Source organism: Diceros bicornis, chromosome 28 (genome assembly GCF_020826845.1).
Source record: "Diceros bicornis minor isolate mBicDic1 chromosome 28, mDicBic1.mat.cur, whole genome shotgun sequence".
Classification (NCBI taxonomy): Eukaryota; Metazoa; Chordata; class Mammalia; order Perissodactyla; family Rhinocerotidae; genus Diceros; species Diceros bicornis.
The window spans coordinates 28,314,398-28,333,926 of NC_080767.1; the positions used below are offsets into that span (position 1 = coordinate 28,314,398).

Genomic DNA, 19,529 nt, shown 5'->3' on the forward strand with positions numbered 1-19,529 from the left:
CTTCAGACCTGAAGGCTGTATTTCTCCCATCACAGCCCCGCCAGGGGTCCTGCACTCTCTTGAGTCCTGAAAGGAACCATCAGATGAAGCATACTGTCCTAACCTCAAAGTGTAGGGATCTGCTTAGGGAGGTAGCTGTCAACACACCTGAACAAAGGTTTTAAAGCCTTGCCATATAATCTTTCTGAACCTCAAACTTTTCAGCTTGTGCAGTCAGATGATAATATGTTATCTCATAGGGCTGTTACGATTCCTAACTGAGATAATGTCTGCTGTAGTTTTTGTACGATACAGTCACGGAAGACTGTAGAACAGTGAAGAAAAAATAAGCCCTTGCTCTTTCTGATGCAACACCCTGCCCACTTGGCCCCCACAAAGGGGTGGAGCAGGCTGCCAAGTGATGGGAACAGCACGGGATAAGACTTGGTGCCGTATGTGCCTGGGATAGCCAGGCAGGCAATCTGATGAAAACAGAGGAATCAATGTGAGAGGAAGAAAGAAATGAAGGAGACCACCTGTGGTAGCAGTGGTGCCTTTCATCTCTCTGTCCCGGCAGGAGTTGCAGGAAACGGAGAGGTTCAGCAAAAAGGCAGCGCAAGCGGCCAGAGATCTGACCCGAGCAGAAGCCGAGATCGAACTCCTGCAGAATCTTCTTAGGGATAAAGAGGAGCAGGTCAGTGCTGGTACCCTGAGACTTCCTCCTTATTGGGTTCTTTTTTTTTTTTTTGTGAGGAAGATCAGCCCTGAGCTAACACCCATGCCAATCCTCCTCTTTTTGCCGAGGAAGACCGGCCCTGAGCTAACATCTATTGCCAATCCTCCTCCTTTTTTTTTTTCCCCTTTTTCTCCCCAAAGCCCCAGTAGATAGTTGTACGTCATAGTTGCACATCCTTCTAGTTGCTGTATGTGGGACGCGGCCTCAGCATGGCCAGACAAGCGGTGCTTCGGTGCGCGCCCGGGATCCCAACCCGGGCCGCCAGTAGCAGAGCGCGCACTTAACTGCTGAGCCATGGGGCCCGCCCCTTATTGGGTTCTTATCAGTTCCTGAAAGACTAAATGACTGGAAGTGACATCTCAAGGAATTTTAAAGTGCAATAAATAGTCAATCAGTGCTTTATCCTCTACTATGTGCCAGGCAGAGTGCAGTTTAAATATAAGCAGTAATGCGGTTTCCTCATTAGTAAAGTGTAAGTAAAAATTAGAGAATTACAGTCAAGTTCAAGGGTAAGTGTGTCTGGGAAGGAATATTCATTGGCAACTTTGTGTATGTGATTTTCTTAATAGTTTCGAACGGAGATGGAGAAAGTAGATGTAGGCACTGGAGGAGCAAACTCACAGGCACTAGAAATTGAGAAACTGAATGAGACAATGGAGAGACAAAGGACAGAGATTGCAAGGCTGCGGAATTTACTAGACCTCACTGGGGCTGGTAAAGTATTGGGCTTTGATTCTGCAGTTGTTCTAACATGATGTCATTTTGTTTGTTTTTTATCTTTAGAAAGCTTATCTGATGGTTACAGATCAATTCCATGCTTGATTTACAGAGCTGTGTTAGTTAATAGACAAAATCAAAGAATTTTAAAAGCATTTTGTGTAAGTGCACTATTCAGAAACTTGATTACAAAGAAACTAGAGATTTATTTTGGTATTTTCAAAAGAAATAAGATTTACAAATCTGTTTATTTTCTTTCTCTGACTCACCTTATAAGTGAACAACAACAGGATATGTTTATTGCCTTTAAGTGTTAGCAAAAACTCATTACCAAAGGGCAGGCTGAAACCAGCTTTGAGGAACTTATAAAGTTCATTGGCTCTCATGGAATCACTTTTGTTTTGAGAGAGAAAGGAAGTAGATAATTTCGTACCCAACTTCATAGAATGGCTTTCCCTTACAGATAACAAAGGAGGCTTTGAAAATGTTTTAGAAGAAATTGCTGAACTCCGACGTGAAGTTTCTTATCAGAATGATTACATCAGCAGCGTGGCAGATCCTTTCAAAAGACGAGGCTATTGGTACTTTATGCCACCACCATCATCATCAAAAGTAGGAAGTCTGTGGTGCTGGGAGTGTATACTGAATTTTCTTGAAGAAAGTGTGACAGTGTCCCCTTCCCCAAATTTGTGAACAAGTGTCAAGAACAATATTTATAGGCTAAGCCATGCATTGAGGATCTTAAGTGTTTTTAATATTTGAGATGAAAATAGGCCTTTCCAGGGAAGATAGCAATTGCCCTTTCATGCTCAGGTGGTGTGTTGTGGGGTCTCTGAATGAGGATGCTGTAAGGGGATAAGGTGACTTGAGCCCCGAGAACCTGTTGAAAATGGGTATAGAACTGTGCAGAGGCTCAGACAGAAAAATAGGCACCTGGATTTCATTTCATTTCCACACATATTCATTCAATGCTTACTGAAGTCTAGGTCAAGTGCTAGGCGGTGTTGGAGTACCATGATGGGTGATACAGCCCCTGCTTTCAAGGAGCTCATGGACTGGGGGGAAGACACACACACCAATGTAATTACAAAACTGTGACTTGCATGTGACAACAGACTTGACCTGTGTGCTCTAGTTGCAGAGAAGTGTTAAGGATTCGTTTCACAGGAAGTTCAGGAAGGAAGGCTTCACAAGCAGGGTCGTGAAGTCAGCACTTAGCAGCCGTCAAGGGCTAGGCTTTTAGGAGGGAGGAAACAGCTTGTGTGGAAGAGGAGAGTTCGTTTAGCCATGGCAAGTAGCCTTGTGGGGCTAGCGGGTTGGATGGGACAGTGAAAGGTGAAGCTGGAAAAGTAGATTGGAGTCACGCTTTTTTAAAAGGGTGTCAAAATCCCTTGCACTTAATTATATAGGCCTTAGGAAACTGAAGTTGTGTGTAATATCAGTGCTGCAGTTTAGGAAGAATAATTGGGCTGAGTGTGGAGGCTGAAGTTGTGTGTAATATCAGTGCTGCAGTTTAGGAAGAATAATTGGGCTGAGTGTGGAGGCTAAACTTACAGCACGTGAACTGTATGTAAGGCTGTTTGAACTCATTCAGGTGAAGGATAGAAGCCAGAGCTAGAGCAGTGGGGAAGAAGAGATGGGATTGAGGGATGTTCAGGAGACAAAATGGTCAGGGCTTGGGGCCTGAATGTGGGACATGAGGAGAGGACTGTAAGCGGCGCTTATCCAAAGCAGAGGGTCTGGGTGATGACCTGCTAGAAGCAACAAGCAGCTGACAAGCAACAGTGGAGGAGAAGCAACAGTGGGGGAGAAGCAGCTCCGACACGCTGGGATCCCAGGGCTGTGTAGACTTAATCAGAACCCCAAAGAGCAGAATCGGAGATATTCCTCCCAGAAATCTAAAGGAAGCCAACATCCCTGGCACAACCAGGGCTGGAAGTGGAAGCAGTGTAGGTTAGAGCAAAACACTGTATGCCTGAGCTGGGTGAGGGTTTGGGGGATAGACCTACAACTGGCAAAGAGAGGGAGAGGAGCAAGGTAGAGCTTAAAGCCATGCCAAGGTCCCAGGACAGCAGGAGACTGATATCCCCAGACTGCCTTAAAAGTTCACTGGTTTCCTTTGCCTCAGTTGCTGGGTTGTCAAGGACAAGGCACAAGAAGAGAAACCACCAGGAAAGATGAGTACAGAAGAGAGGCTGACACCCATGCTGTATGCATGACTGTGTAATCCCATCTCACTTCTGTCTGTGAAAAATGAGAGTTAGGATATATGAAAAGAAACCAGTTCTTTCTCAACTTTGCTCTAGACTTGGACATTTCTCCAGATCGGCCTTTTCATTTGTAATAGTGTGTTCTGCTGTCATGAATTTTAGGTTTCCAGCCACAGTTCCCAAGCCACCAAGGACTCTGGCATTGGCCTAAAGTACACAGCCTCAACTCCTGTTAGAAAACCACGACCTGAATGTCAGGATGAGAAGGAAGTCCGTGGGCCTCCACCTGCCTCAGGGTACTGGGTTTATTCTCCCATCAGGAGTGGCTTACGTAAATCGTTTTCAAATAGAGGTAAGTTAAATCACATAACGGAAGTTGCATTTCTCTTGCCTGTTTAATAACCTTTTGTTGATTCTCTGAAATCCATAAGACACAGTCCAAACTTCTTTGCTTGCTCTGCGAAACCCTGTGATCTGGTCTTGGCCAATGACCTATCTCACCTCCCATCACTCCTACATGTGAGCCATACCCAACTGCTTAAGAGACTCACAGCATGCCATGTTTCTCAGCCCTCCATGTTTTAAACTCTCTGTTTGGAATGTCCTTCTTCTTCCTTCCTCTCCTAAACCTACTCCTACTCATCCTTCAACAAGACCCCGGTCCTCAAACACCACTCCTTTTATGGAGCCTACATGCACCCTGCCTCACCCAGGCCGACTGGGCAGCTGCTTCCCCTGCGCTGCTGGAGCGTGGCAGTTTACATCCTTGTATCACTGCATTCGTTAGCTTGACTAAAATGAGGTGTTATAGGTCTGTCTTCCAAAGCTCCGGGGGGAAGAGTCAGACCTGCGGTGAATCCTAGCCCTTTCACTAAGTAGCTCTGTGATCCTAGGCAAATTATTGAGCTGCTCCGAGACTGTTAACCTGTAAAATGGGAATATCGCCTTCTGAGTATTTGTTCATTCAGGAGCTATTTATTGAGTGCCTGCTGTGTGCTAGGTTCTCTGTCATCAATGATAAACATAGTTTCTGCCTGTAGGGGAGATAAGTAAGCAAACCAACACCTTAGAGAGTGCTGCATGTCATGATAGTCATAAATGCTAAGAGCTGTGGGATCTCACAGCACCTCTCTGTTGGTCTTTTTTGCAGCGTGAAGCAGGCACCCAAATGGTTGCTGAATAAATGAATGAATGAGGACAGAAAAAAACAAACCATCAGATAGGCATAAGAAAAACTCAAGTATCAGCCACTGAAAATAATTTGAATCCCTGTTTTGATCCCTTTTCAAAACTGCTTTTGACCTTTCTTATAGAATTTTATCTTCACATTTCTGGTATCTTGGCCTAAATGCTGCTGTTCTCTATGAAACTTGTTTACCTAGTAAGCCATGGGGGTAAAATACTCTTCTGTTTATTTCTTTCAAGATGCAGACAGTGGAGGAGATAGCCAGGAAGAAAGCGAGCTGGATGACCAAGAGGACCGCCCGTTTGTGCCTCCTCCTGGATACATGATGTATACTGTGTTTCCCGATGGTTCTCCTGTACCCCAGGGCATGGCCCTGTATGCACCACCTCCTCCCTTGCCCAACAACAGCGGCCCTCTCATCCCAGGCACTGTTGTTTATGGCCCACCTCCTGCTGGGGCCCCCATCGTGTATGGGCCTCCACCCCCGAACTTCTCCGTCCCTCTCATCCCTGTGGGCGTGCTGCATTGCAACGTCCCGGAACACCATAACTTAGTAAGTGGAAAGATATAAGACCCCCTATCCACACTGCTTCCATGGGAGACGAAATACGGTTATATACTTAATGAGCTGACCTGTTTATGAATGGATTATATCCCGATGGTGTGTTTGTAAGGCTGATATTTAGAACTGAGCAAGCATTCTCTTAACTAAAATACTGTTTTGAACAGGAGTAGGGTACCAGGCCAGTCTACAAACCTGATTTAACCATTTTATAACAAAAATGCTTTCAGTCCAGCAATTAGCCATTTTAGAAAGATTATTATATATTTTTCCATTGACAAGTACTATGTTAATGTGTATGTATAGGTCTATTCACGTACAAGTGCCTGTACTTGTACACATACGTATATGTATATGTACACGCATACACACGTTTGTGCTCATGTATACACACGTGTGTGAGCAGCACACAGCAAGGTTTTGGTGGGGATTATCTCTGGGTGGTGAGATTGATGATTATTTTTTCTTTCTTTTCATTGTTCTTGTCTTATTGTACATACAATTTTGTATTCTGCTTCTCCCACTTAATGTTACAAGCATTTCTCCATGGTTTTACAAATGTTTTTAATCAGTATTTTAATGACTGCATAACATTTCTTTATTTGTAGGCACTATAGTTGACTTAACTGTGTTAATTTTTATTGTATTTAATATTCTTTTCTTAGGCTAGGTTCCAAGAAATGGTTGCTTCCTACTCACTAGCTTACTTTATAACTTTTTGGTTCTAAAGAAATAAAATGCACTACAAGCTCCTCCTTCAATCTCAAGACACCTAGCTCTATTTTTTCCTTTTCTTCTCAGCAGATTGAGAGGAAGATAAAAGACTGGGACACCTGGGTGCCAAGCCATCCACCTCCTTTTTATAAGTCATACTGGTTTCAGAGGGACTGCTTATATTTACCTGGTTAAAAATGGTAGTCACTCACATTATCCTGCAGTTTTTCAGTGCATGTTGCATTTATAGCAATTCTGTCAGTTCAGCATTCGATCATCTCTTAAGCTGGGTCCTTTGCCCTCCATCAGTACCTGGCTGTTTTGTGTAGTTCCCCAGGTACACCTATACCTCACTACATTTGCGCATGTTATTGCTTCAGTTTAGATCTTTTCCATTTCATTTATTCTCCAAAACCCAGGCAAGATACCTCTTCCTTTGCGCAGCTTTCTCAGACAGCTCCCCTCCCACATGCCCAGAGGAGGGAGAGACCTCTGTGTCTGCCTCCTCTGCTAGGTGTTGACCTCTGGAGTCAGACATTATCCACAGGAGGTGCTTGGTGAATGTTTATCAACCATAGATGGACTGATAGAAAAGTTAAAAGTTCTATTAGTCTATCAATTTCTTCTGTGGTGTGTGAAAAAATCGGCTTGACTCAATGTTTCTTTTCATACTGAAGTCTTAGAAGCTACCACCATTTTCAGGTCATAGGTACCCATTTAACCACAGTTAATTTCAGCTTTTGTCAGGAAAGAGGGGAAACATCATGTCATGTTTCAGTATTGCATTTTTTTTCTTTGTCCAGGAGAATGACGTTTCTAGATTGGAAGACATAATGCAGCATTTAAAATCAAAGAAACAGGAACGGAGGATGAAAGTATCCAAGCAGCCGTCTGGGAGAGAAATGGAAGAGCTGCATCATAGTATTGATGGCCTTTTGCAAGAGAAGAAAGACTTAGAGCATGAAGTAGAAGAATTACATAGAAACATCCAGAAACATCAACAGCGAAAGTAATTATTATTAGCAGTTTTATTTTTATAATTCAGATGAATATGAGATTAGATCATTAGGACAACCTAAATCAGTCCAATAGAACTTTCTGTGATCTTGGAAATGTTCTACATCAATAGTGTCCAAAACAGTAGCTTCTAACCACATGTGGCTGAGTACTTGCAATGTGGCTAATGGAACTGAGGGCCAGAATTTAATTTAAATTGATTTAGTAGCTGTGTGGTGATTACCATACTGGGCAGTACTAGTCTAAGTTCTCTGGGCCCATAATCCAAAGCATGTCTTCTTGTGGTCCCTCTTGGACAGTGGCACAACCGTCCCCCCTCCCCAGTTACACTGACTAAAAGCATGACAGGTGTCCTCAACTCTTCCCTTTCCCACACTCCCCCAGGCATCCAGCTGGTTTCCAAGTCCTGCTGACTCTGTGCACAAAGAGCTCTCACACTGGTCACCTCCTTTCATCTCCGCTGCTCTGGCCTTTAATCAGTCTCATCCTAGGTCGTTGTAATAGCTTCCACCCTGGCCTTCCATGTCCAGTCTCTTTCTCTCCATTCTACCCTTGACATGGCTGCAAATCTGAGGGTGCCACTCTCCCATGTGACTCTCAGGCCATCAGAATATACACAGCCCTCCAAGATCTGAACCCTGCATGTCTTTTTTTATCCTTCTCTCCCCCACAGGGTTTTTTCTGGCCCTACTTACTTTTCTGTGGTTTCCCCAAGCACCACATTTTCTCCTGCCTCTCCACCTTTACACATACTGTCCTCTGCCTGAAATGACTTACCTACCTGCTGAATAGCTCCAACCTGTCTTTCCAGACGAAGGTCAGGGATCCCCTCTTTCACAAAGCCTCTCTCACCTCAGGCTCCCACAGTTTGGGATTGGCAACCTTGGGCATAATGCTGTTCACACTGTGTTGTAAGGAGCCCAGCAGGCAGTAGCTGGGCCCCCCTCTGTGCCCCAGCGTCTGGCATAGGGTGTGTTAATAAATGCAGTATCTGCTGAGTGGGTCAGTTATGGAGAAGCCCGTCTTCTGCAGTAGTCCATGAATTATGACAGTTCCCCAGTTTTTGTCATTTAAGCCAGACTGAGCCAGGTGCTGGGGTTGGGAGGAGACCTGTGAAGGACTCAGAGGTGGGTGAGATGTGATCTCTGCCTTCTAGGAGCAAACATGTGACTGACTAATAGACCTGGCAGGGAAAAGCAAGGGCTATACCCAGAGAAGATTGGGACTAGATTTTTGAGGGTTTGAGGGATGGTTAGATGTATTATTTTTGTAGGTGTATATTGGGGGGGAGGGGTTTTTTTATTTTGAGGTTTTTTGAGGGGGATGATAGGACAGTGGGTTAACCACTTCTTTTCCTAGTTGTAAAAGTATAATTATTATTTTAGGGAATTTGGATAACACAAATATGTTCAAAGAAGAAAATAAAAATTCTTTGTGCCTTCATTTTTTTTTAATTTTATTTTATTTATTTATTTTTTTCCCCCAAAGCCCCAGTAGATAGTTGTATGTCATAGCTGCACATCTTTCTAGTTGCTGTATGTGGGACTCAGCCTCAGCATGGCTGGAGAAGCGGTGTGTCGGTGCGCGCCCGGGATCCGAACCCGGGTCACCAGCAGCGGAGCGCGAGCACCTAACCGCTAAGCCACGGGGCCGGCCCTGTGCCTTCATTTAAGAGAAAGAATCTGTTAATATGTTGATGAATTTATTTTTGTGTCTTCCTGTCATACAAAGTCCCATTTTCAAATAATTTTTTTTAATTTATTTTTATTTTATTTTATTTATTTATTTATTTTGTGAGGAAGATCAGCCCTGAGCTAATATCCATGCTAATCCTCTTTTTGCTAAGGAGGACCGGCTCAGAGCTAATATCTATTGCCAATCCTACTCCTTTTTTTTTCCCCAAAGCCCTAGTAGATAGTTGTATGTCATAGTTGCACATCTTTCTAGTTGCTGTATGTGGGACGCGGCCTCAGCATGGCCGGAGAAGCGATGTGTCGGTGTGTGCCCGGGATCTGAACCCCGGGCCGCCATTAGCGGAGCGCTCACACTTAACCGCTAAGCCACGGGGCCGGCCCTTCAAATAATTTTGACATGTTAGCCTTGAGTTACCGAATCCTGTGTCATGCTTTCTGACTTGTCAGATATCATCATAACTTTACTCTAGCAGAACAGAGTAAATCACGAAATTAGGTCGTCTTTGGGGCAGCCAGGGAGCTGGGCCTGGAAGGATAGTTTTGAGGGAATGAATGATTATCGTGAGAGTGGTTTGTTTATTTTTATACCACAGAAGTTGTTTCAACATTGTCTTGACCAAGTGCTGACAAAAAAAAAAAAATTTCTATTAAAAAAGACAAGAAAACTGCATCATACACTGTATATCTTATACACTTAATGTCTCCAGTAGACCATGTTGAATGAAAAGGTAAACACAGAGCCAGAACATAATCACTGTAGCTGTCTCTCCCAGCCCTTCTCATAGAAAACTAGGAAATCATTGTGCATCTTTTTATCAATTAGGCTACAAATGTCTGTTTTGTCTACATTTAAAATCTCTTAATGTGTGTGTATATGATTCTTTTAGAGACTTCATTGATGGAAATGTTGAGAGTCTTGTGAATGAACTAGAAATAGAAAGATCACTCAAACACCATGAAGATATTGTAGATGAAATTGAATGCATTGAGAAGACCCTTCTGAAACGTCGAGCGGAGCTCAGGGAAGCTGACCGACTGCTGGCGGAGGCTGAGAGTGAACTTGCATGCACGAAAGAGAAAGTATGTTCTGTTGTGGTTTGGGGTGAGACAGCTTACTGTCGTCAGCATGAAGGATTAGAAAGAAAATGTGGTAAGAGCACAGTTGTCTAAGTCAGACAGCCAGGTTCCAGGCTGGACTCTGCTAGTTAAGGAGCTGTGAGAATTTGGGCAAGTCATTTAAGTCCCTGAGCTTCACTTTCCTCATCTATAAATTCAGGCTGAGAATACTGAGGCTGTTCAGTATGAATTAAATGAAGCAGCATATTTAAAGCTCCTGAGGTCAGTTAGTTCCTGACATACCCCACTTCCTTCTCCAGTGTGTCTTTTTTAAATTATTTGGGTTCTGATATCTGTGTTTATTGACTAGGTCAGTCTTATATTCTTATAAAGCAACAACAGACCTCACAAGACTCCTACTCTTACTTTGTTCTCCAAGTTGATAATGATATACAGTCAAGTATTTTGGGGTCTGAGATAGTGTTCTTGAGACTACAACACAGCAGGAAGTCGGGGAGGAGAAGGAGCGGCCTTTTACTGAGCCCCTACTATGGCCACACATTGGCTATTTTATAAATACCAGTTTGTTTAACCTTCCTGGCAACCATGGAAGACGGTTGTTAGCCCATTCACAGATGTAGCTCAGAGAGGCTGGTAACTGGCCCAGGATCTCACAGCTCAAGTTCTGCCTCACTAAGAGAGCTTTTTTAGTTAGATGAGAATTCTAGGATAAAAAAGTCCCATACCCACATGGAGCACCTCAGGAGCTACTATTTTTATGTTGTTATTTCAACATGGAGCAATTTAAATGAATAGAAGTCTATTACCCAGGAACTGAAAGGATTTATTAAAGGAATTCTGTGAGTGATGGCTGTAATAAGAATGTAAAAACATCGTCATCTCTTTTCAGATAATCACTTCCTTCTTCTGTCACACATTACATTACTCTGAGGGAAAATAGGTGTGAGCGGGACTAGAGAAAAATTTATCACTTGTATATAGAAAAAAATTAATGATAGAAGTGGTAGGCAGACATAGTAAGTGGACCGAGGCTAATAAACTTTTCCCCCTTCATCCTCCCAAAATGAGTCAGGGAGGCAGCTTGCTAAGGAGGAAGAGGGAGGGAGAAAGTGCTGTGTTTTGTAAGGAATGTGCCAGACGTGTTAAAACCTGACATAGAAGGAGGCAAAAACTACTTAGAATCGTGGCTTTCTGGAGTGCATAGGGAGTTTTGTTCAATGCTTTGCTGATGAAACTGACAGAAATCAGCCATCTGAAATAGAAAGAAACATGGTGAAATACCCAGCTCTTGGGAGCTTGCCAACCCTTTTACATCCACACAGCATAGCTAATAGACTAGTTTAGCATACAGACACCTGATTTGAGTGCAACTGCAAAGCTTGAGTTTTTTTGCTGCAGGTGAGTCACTGCTCAACCGAGTGCAAACCAAACTCTATTTTTGGACCTTCGTTGACATTGTTTTCAGCCTCTTATTTTAGACAGAAAAAGAAACCAAGTTGATAAAAAATACTGTTTTTGGCAAATCTTGTATAGGAAGATTTTGAAGTACTTCAAAAGTATTTAATATTTGTATTTCTCAGCCATAATTAAATCCTCTTCAGGTTAACGAGGTTTTACTTAAGATGATAATATTTAAAGTACAGCAGGAATCTCTAAGTGGAGGGAATATTGGTAAAATCACTTTGTTGGCATTTAATTGGGTAGATAATTTTATTTGAAAAAATAACATACAATAGTATTACAGATTATTTTTAAAGAAAAAGATCATCCACCGTCTCACCACCCTCAAATAACTATTTTTATTTTTGCATAGCCTTTCCGTCTCTGTTGACACAGATATAGTTTTACATACTTAATAGTGCTTGTACCATTTTAAATTTATTTTTTTTAGGCAACGTAACATCATTAACATTCTTCCATGTTGCTACACCATCTTATTTTAAAGGCTACACAGTATTTCATTGTGTTAATGCATTGTCACTTACTACTCTGTTATTTGTCACGTCGTATATTATTTCAGTATGCATAGTGAGCATTTTTGTGTAGTAGTTCTTCTGAATTCTGAGAATTGGAGAGTCAAAGTGAAGGAACATTTTTATCAGTCTTAATGTATTGCCTTGTTGTTTACCAAAAGAGCTGTACGAGTTTACACTACCAGTAGCTATGAGAGAGTATGGTAACTGAATTGCTTTTAATGGCAGTTTCTTTTCTAGACAAAAACTGCTGTTGAAAAGTTCGCTGACGTCAAGAGAAGTTTATTACAAACTGAGAAAGATGCTGAAGAGTTAGAAAGGCGAGCTCAGGAGACTGCTGTTAACCTTGTCAAAGCTGGCCAGCAGCTCAGGTAAGTGGAACCCCTGGGCCATCGCTGTATTCAGTGAGGTGAATGAAAAGTTTGGTTTTGAGAGGATGTTTTAAGAGGGTAATAATTGCTTTATGATCAGTAATGTATGTTCAGGCTAAAGGGCCTAGGGGGAATAAAGCGATGTGTTTTAGATTGCTCCAGGCTGACGCAAAGGATTTGCAGCAGCACAAAATCAACCAAGAAGAAATCTTGAAAGAAATAAACAAAATTGTTGCAGCAAAAGACTCAGACTTCCAGTGTCTAAACAAGAAGAAGGAAAAACTTACGGAAGAGTAAGTACAGCCTCTCGAGGGCTTCAGGGGGCTTGTACTGGAAGACGGCTCCGGGGGTCGGTCTCCCTTCCGATCTGCTCTAGTACTGCTGCTGCTTTGTAGGCTGCAGAAACTGCAGAAAGACATCGAGACCGCAGAACGCAGTGAGGATCACCATCTGCAGGTCCTTAAAGAGTCGGAGACCCTCTTGCAGGCCAAGAGAGCAGAGCTGGAAAAGCTGAAAAGCCAGGTATGGCAACAGGCGCTTTGAAAAACCAGTTCACGCTGCTTTGAAACCTACATTCATGTTATGATTATAAAAAGTGATACATGTTTGATTGTAGAAAAGACTGGGAATACAAAATAAAGTATAAAGCATAAATAAGGCTATATATCCTAGTGGTTAAGAATAGAGTCCAAGCCACATTTGAATCCCAACTCAATACAATATATTATTGAGTAAAAAAATTGTCTCAAAACAGGATACTCTCTGAGATCATTTATGTTAAATGTGTTTATGAACACTTGTGTTTTTATTTTTAGTCTATACCAAAGTACAAAAGCGGTCATCTGATAAGGGGAGATTATGAGTATTTTCTATTTTCTTCCTTTTGCATGTCTGCGTTTTCTATAAACAAATATGTATTGCCCTTAAAATTGTAATTTTTAAATTTACAAAATGAATAAATTTTAAAAATCCCTGCCTAACTTCCCTTGCCAAGGTAGTTGTCAAATGGAGTAAGGTATAGATGAAAGTTCTTTGAAAACCATAACGTGAGGGATAATCATTATTATCATATTGTTGTTTTTGCTGTGATTTGAGTGATTTTTTTTATGTGACCTCAGGGTCTTTATTAGGCATTTTATGTCTTCACCCCCAGCCTGGCCTACCTGACTCTTGCAGCTGGGATAATTAGAATTAGGGTAGCTCCTAATTGCCCCCCACAACCTTTAGCTGGACTAAATATTCTCCATGTCAGCACTGAAGGCTGCATGGCTTTTGTGAAGCTTTACATTCTTCCCTTTTTTTAATGCAGGTGACAGGTCAGCAGCAGGAGATGGCCGTCTTGGACAGGCAGTTAGGGCATAAAAAAGAGGAGCTGCGTCTACTCCAGGGAAGCATGGTCCAGGCCAAAGCTGATCTCCACGAAGCGCTGAGACTGGGAGAAACGGAAGTGACTGAGAAGTGCAATCACATCAGGGTATGTTTTTCAGTAGCGTTTCTTTTTTTTTTTTTTTTTTGGTGAGGAAGATCGGCCCTGAGCTAACATCTGTTGCCAGTCTTCCTCTATTTTGTATGTGGGACGCCGCCACAGCATGGCTTGATGAGCAGTGAGTAGGTCCGTGCCTGGGATCCGAACCTGCGAACCCCGGGCCGCTGAAATGAAATGCACGAACTTAACCACTACACCACCGGGCGGCCCTCCGTAGGTTTTCTTAAGAGTCTACGATAGTAGATTTATTTTGAGATATTTTCATGGTTCCCCGCAAAATGCAAATATAAATTCCTGAATCTTGGCTGCTCTGTAACATCAGTGTGGTGTTAACGTTATGTATCCGTGCTGTGGCTGCCCTGTATAGCTCCCCACATAATATTTTCTGGACGTGTCCAAGGTTTTCTGTCTCTGTCCCTTTCTCATCCCATTACTTCTCCAGGAATTCCCTTTCTGGGAATGTCCAGATCCTACCCATTTTTCACGGTCCGGCTTCATGCCACTAAGAAGACTTGCGTGACCTTGATTTTACCTTGGAAGGGGTTTCTCTCTCTTCTGAGTTTGGTCGCACTCTGCACGTTTCCTCGGGCATCTTAGGCTTTCGTGATCACGTTTATGTTCTCGACAAGGTGCTAACCCCTTGAGGATGAGAGATGTATTGGATCAGCCTTCTTCCTTTACATCACGTTGCCTTGCACATAGTAAATATTGCATATACATTTTAAGTGAAGATAATCTTACTTTCTTACTTCTGTTACACAGAAATGTTAGTGTAAAATGTAGTGCTGTTCTTGACATTAAAGGCAAAAATGAGCTTGTTTCCAAATTAGGGTTTTTATGAAATGAGACAGTTAATAACAGAATTGATTTTAAAGTAATTTCCATTCATAATTTTGTGGAGGGGGGTTGACTTTTTTTTTCCCCCCACAGGAAGTAAAATCTCTTCTGGAAGAACTGAGTTTTCAGAAAGGAGAACTGAATGTCCAGATTAGTGAAAAAAAAACTCAGCTTACATGTATAAAGCAGGAAATTGAAAAAGAGGAAGAAAATCTTCAGGTGGTTTTAGGGCAAATGTCTAAACATAAAACTGGTAAGTGTAAAGGAAAACAATCGAAGTTTGAGATTGGAAATGTCTGTATTCCAGGTCACAGAAAAAATATAAATGGTCAAATAAACTTCTTTTAAAGTTTTAATCTTGTTACCAATAAGCAAAGAAAAGCAGATTATAAAAGGGACATGATATTTTCTGCCATTCAAATTGAAAAATTTATTTAAAAGCAAAATGATCGTGTTTGTGGCAGACCAGGATGTGGCGGAAGAAGAGCACTCACAGGCTGTTGACTGAAGTGTAAACTGCAGCAATCTCTTCAGTGTTTCAAGACGCTTAAAATTCACACCTGTTAAACCCCTTAACCCGTTACTGGTTACAAAGGAAGCGTTTATGCACATTGCAGCAATATTTTATTTATTTATTTTTTTTTTTTTTAAGAGAAGTAAGCCTTTATTTACTTGTTTCACAAATTAAGCTGGCTGAGTTGGTTACTTGCAGCAAAATTTATAAGGACAAAATTTGGCAACAAATGACCAATTTAAAAGCTGTATTTTTGACATTTAATGACATGCAAAAATGCTGATGGGAAGTATAAAAAAATAGATAAAAACTGAATATAGAGTGTAGTCCCAATTTATTTTAAAATTATGTGTGTGTATGTAGGTATGTGTGCTCCTGGAAGGAAATACATCAAAATGCTATTGCAATAATGATCATCTTTGGACGGTGGGATAATGATGGGTTTTCAGGGTTTTTTATTCTTTATTTTTTCAAATTTTCTATAAGTGAGAAAATATTTTTATAGTCATAAAAAAGTTAGTATTTAAAAATCTATATTTACAGGACAAAAAATTGTTATATAAATCTCAGTTTATATTTTAAAGTTTTTCCTATTTATTTTGATTAAAATTCTTTTAGGTAGGGTAAATGCTTTTAGAACTAGATCTTTGTTAAATGTTTTTGTTAAAATATTTTTAACAAACTAAAATCTAACAAATTTAGTGTTTAGCAATACTTTAAAGGATTTTTTCATTAAAAATACAATTAATTAGCTCCATTAATTCAGCGCAACAGCTATTTTTTTGATTATCTATTGTTTCTTGTATCAGTCAATACCCTTATTTTCTGTTTCATTTTGTAACTGTTTCCAAGTTCATTTAATAGCATGACCATGCTTTGTTTCTGTTAAGAACTAAAGAATATTCTGGACATGTTGCAACTTGAAAACAGTGAGCTACAAGGTTTGAAGCTACAACATGACCAAAAGTTGTCTGAGTTAGAGAAGACTCAGGTGGAAGTGCTAGAGGTAATCAACAAAGCCGTTTCACCCCCAGCAAACCAAAGCCTTTCTCTTCGTTAACGTGTTTGAGTCCTCTTTTATCTGATTTAGGAGAAACTGGAATTAGAGAATTTGCAGCAGGCAGCCCTGCGACAGAGAGGGGAGATAGAGTGGCAGAAGCAGCTCCTCGAGAGGGACAAACGAGAAATAGAGCGAATAACTGCTGAGACCCGAGCCTTACAATCGTGTGTTGAGTCTTTGTGCAAAAAAAAGGATGATCTCGAAGAGAAATGTGACAGCTGGGAAAAGAAGTTGGCACAAACCAAACGGTGAGAGCAGGAACAAATAAGCTTGCAAGATCACTTCCTGAAGGCTAAAACATTATAAACATGCTATAAAAAAAATTGGAAAATAGACAAAAGGAAAAAGGTACGCCACAAACAGTATCACAGTATAATTCACCAGTAGCATTTTTGGGTGAATTTTCTTTTAGGTTTTTTTTCCCCAAAGTATTTTTTTTAAATAATCTGTTGTGGTTTTTTTTAGTAAAATAATACATGCTGGAAGATATAAACAAATGGAGAGAGATACCTTGTTTGTGGGCAGGGAGACATTATTGTTAAGGTTCAGTTCTCGTCAAATTGATCTATAGATTCAAAACAATCACAATCAAAATCCCAACAGGCTTTTTACATAGAAAATGATAATCTGGTTCTAAAATTCATATGGAAATGGAAAGGACCTAGAATAGAATCTAAAACTTTTTAGGTATGACACCAAAACAACTTTGAAAAAGAACAGAAGTTTAGAGCTAACACTACCTGATTTCAAGACTTAGTATATAGCTAGGGTAATCAAAACACTGTGGTATTGGGATAAAGATAGACAAATAGATCAGTGGAACACAATAGAAGGTCCACAAGTAAACTCTACAAATATGTACACAACTGATTTTGACAAAGATGCAAAGGCGTGTTCTTTAGTAGAGAAAAGCTGGTCTTTTCAAAAAATGTTGCTGAAACAATTGCATATCCAAAAACCAAAAAAAATGAACCTCAGTCCATACCTCACACTATATCTAAAAATTAACTCAAAATGGACCATAAACATGAACATAAAACCTAAATATAAAACTTCTACAAGAAAACATAGGAAAAAACCTTTGTGGACTTGGGTTAGGCAAAAATTTCTTAAATATGACATCAGAAGCATGATTCGTAAAAGAATAAATTGCTAAAATTGGACTTCGTCAAAATTTAAAATTTCTCCTCAAAAGACACTGTTAAGGTAATGAAAAGACATATCACAGACCTAGAGAAAAATCTTTGCAACCATGTATCTGATAAAAGACTTGTACCCAGAATGTATATTTAAAGAACTCTCAAGACTCAATAATTAGAAAATGAACAACCCAGTTTTTCAAATGGGCAAAAAATTTAAACTGACATTTCACTTAAGAAGATACATGGAAAGCAAGTAAGCACATGAAAAGTTGCTCGGCATCATTAACCATTAGGGAAATGCAAATTAAAACCACAATTAGATATCATTATACACCTAATGGAATGGCTAAAATTAAAGACTGACAAAATATTAGTGAGAAACCTTCATACACAATTGGCAGGAGTGTAAAATGTCAGTGAGACCACTTAGGAAAATAGTTTAGCAGTTACTTAAAAATTCAAACATACACCTACCAGAAGATCTAGCTATTCCACTCCTAGGTATTACTCATGAGAAGTGAAAGCATATCTTCATACAAAAACTGTACACTAGTGTTCTTAGCAGCTTTATTTGCAATATCCAAAAACTGGAAACAATCTAAATGTTCATCATCTGGTAAATAGACAAATTATAGTATATCAATACCATGGAATACCACTCAGCAATAAAAAGAGAAGGGGGTATTGATACAACAAGATGGATAAGTAATTATGCTCAATGAAAGAAGCCAGACAAAAACAAGTCTACACTGTATGATTTCATTTATGTAAAGGAATCCATGCTCATGCATGTCTAGACAAATCCTATTATACATAAAATTGTGTTTCCTGCTTTTTCACTTATCAGAAGTTAGTGATCCATTTTAATCACCTAGATTTTTGGAATTCTGAGTGCTATCTATGTTTTTATCTCTGATTATTAGAAAACTTGGATTTAGTAAGTCACTTTTTGAAAAATCTATTTGGAAAGCTGAAAATAAGACTTCTTTTGAAAATGAATTGAAGAGCCTTAAATGTTGTAAACATAATCATTCAGACTCCAAAACTACATTGTGAAAGCATAACAGAATTCCTCAGTTGTCTCTTGTGTGTGCTTGAACATTTTATATTTGACAGTCTGGCTTACTCTCTGCTTGCGTGGTAGGGTTTTAGCGGCTACAGAAGAGAATAGCAAAATGGAGCAATCAAATTTAGGCAAGTTGGAATTGGAAGTCAGAAAACTGCAGCAGGACCTAGACCGACTAAACAGAGACAAACTCTCACTGCATAAAGACATCACAGCGATGCAGCAACAGCTACAAGGTATGAGGCAGCACAGCAGGAGAGATGTGACCTTCTTCCTTTGGTTAGATCTTTTGTTTAATTGTTTATCTTATTACAGAAATAATTCATGATAATGGGCATGGGGCTTCTTTTAGAAGTGACAAAATGTTCTAAAATTAGATTATGGTGATGGTGGCACAACTCTGTGAATATACTAAAAGCCACTGAATTGTGTACTTTAAATGGGTGAAATACGTGGTATGTGAATTATATCTCCATAAAGCTGTTACAAAAAAACTCATTCATGTTCCTTAGAGAACAATTAAAAAACAGCAAAAAAATGAAATAAAAATTATTATTGACCTCACCCCTCAGAGATAATTTCTAGTATCAGTTTAGTGAATATCCTTCCCGGTTTTTCCATGTGTGGGGGGCGGTGTGTGTGTGTGTAGTTTTAGAAACAAAAACGAAGATGCAAAATAACATCTTTATTACCAAATCTTTATAAATACTCATGATTGTTTATTTAGGAGAAGTTACTAAGTAATTCTAGCTAATTATATACTTCTTGAGTACTTACTATGTCCTAGGCATGCTGCAGGTGTTTTATGTACATTTTATCATTTAATCCTTGTAACATTTTTATGAGGTAGAAACTATTATTTCACCCATTTACAGATGAGGCAATTTAAGCTTAGTCTCTTTGTGACTTGCTTAAGAGAGAAGTGACTTGCTCAAGCTCACACAGTTAGTAAGTGACAAAACCAGTATACATATAAAATTTATTCCCGATTGTCTTCCTGAAAGTTGTTCAAAATTTATATTTCTACCAGCAATGTAGAAGGTACCTGTTTTGAAACCATGCACCTCGTCAACACTTGGTATTTTCTGTAAATTTTTTTATTGTAAGGTTTTGAACATGTAAGTCTTTAAAAACCTGGGCCCAAAGCCCAGATCCGGGTTGTGCATGTAACTCTCTCTTTTGGCCTTT

General features: G+C 40.1%; 1 protein-coding gene across 3 annotated transcripts in view; it reads left to right on the plus strand.

Annotated features, from left to right (window-relative positions):
• CNTRL (centriolin) overlaps positions 1-19,529 on the plus strand; it is an 84,570-nt gene that overhangs the window by 54,559 nt on the left and 10,482 nt on the right. For all 3 annotated transcript variants that reach the window (XM_058523912.1, XM_058523913.1, XM_058523914.1), the window contains 15 exons: positions 557-673; positions 1,285-1,429; positions 1,896-2,044; positions 3,805-3,994; positions 5,068-5,381; positions 6,908-7,113; positions 9,703-9,895; positions 12,106-12,236; positions 12,389-12,529; positions 12,632-12,758; positions 13,546-13,710; positions 14,653-14,812; positions 15,964-16,079; positions 16,164-16,381; positions 18,420-18,577. In XM_058523912.1, the coding sequence (XP_058379895.1) occupies positions 557-673; positions 1,285-1,429; positions 1,896-2,044; positions 3,805-3,994; positions 5,068-5,381; positions 6,908-7,113; positions 9,703-9,895; positions 12,106-12,236; positions 12,389-12,529; positions 12,632-12,758; positions 13,546-13,710; positions 14,653-14,812; positions 15,964-16,079; positions 16,164-16,381; positions 18,420-18,577 (2,530 nt within the window). The remainder of the gene's footprint in view (positions 1-556; positions 674-1,284; positions 1,430-1,895; positions 2,045-3,804; positions 3,995-5,067; positions 5,382-6,907; positions 7,114-9,702; positions 9,896-12,105; positions 12,237-12,388; positions 12,530-12,631; positions 12,759-13,545; positions 13,711-14,652; positions 14,813-15,963; positions 16,080-16,163; positions 16,382-18,419; positions 18,578-19,529) is intronic.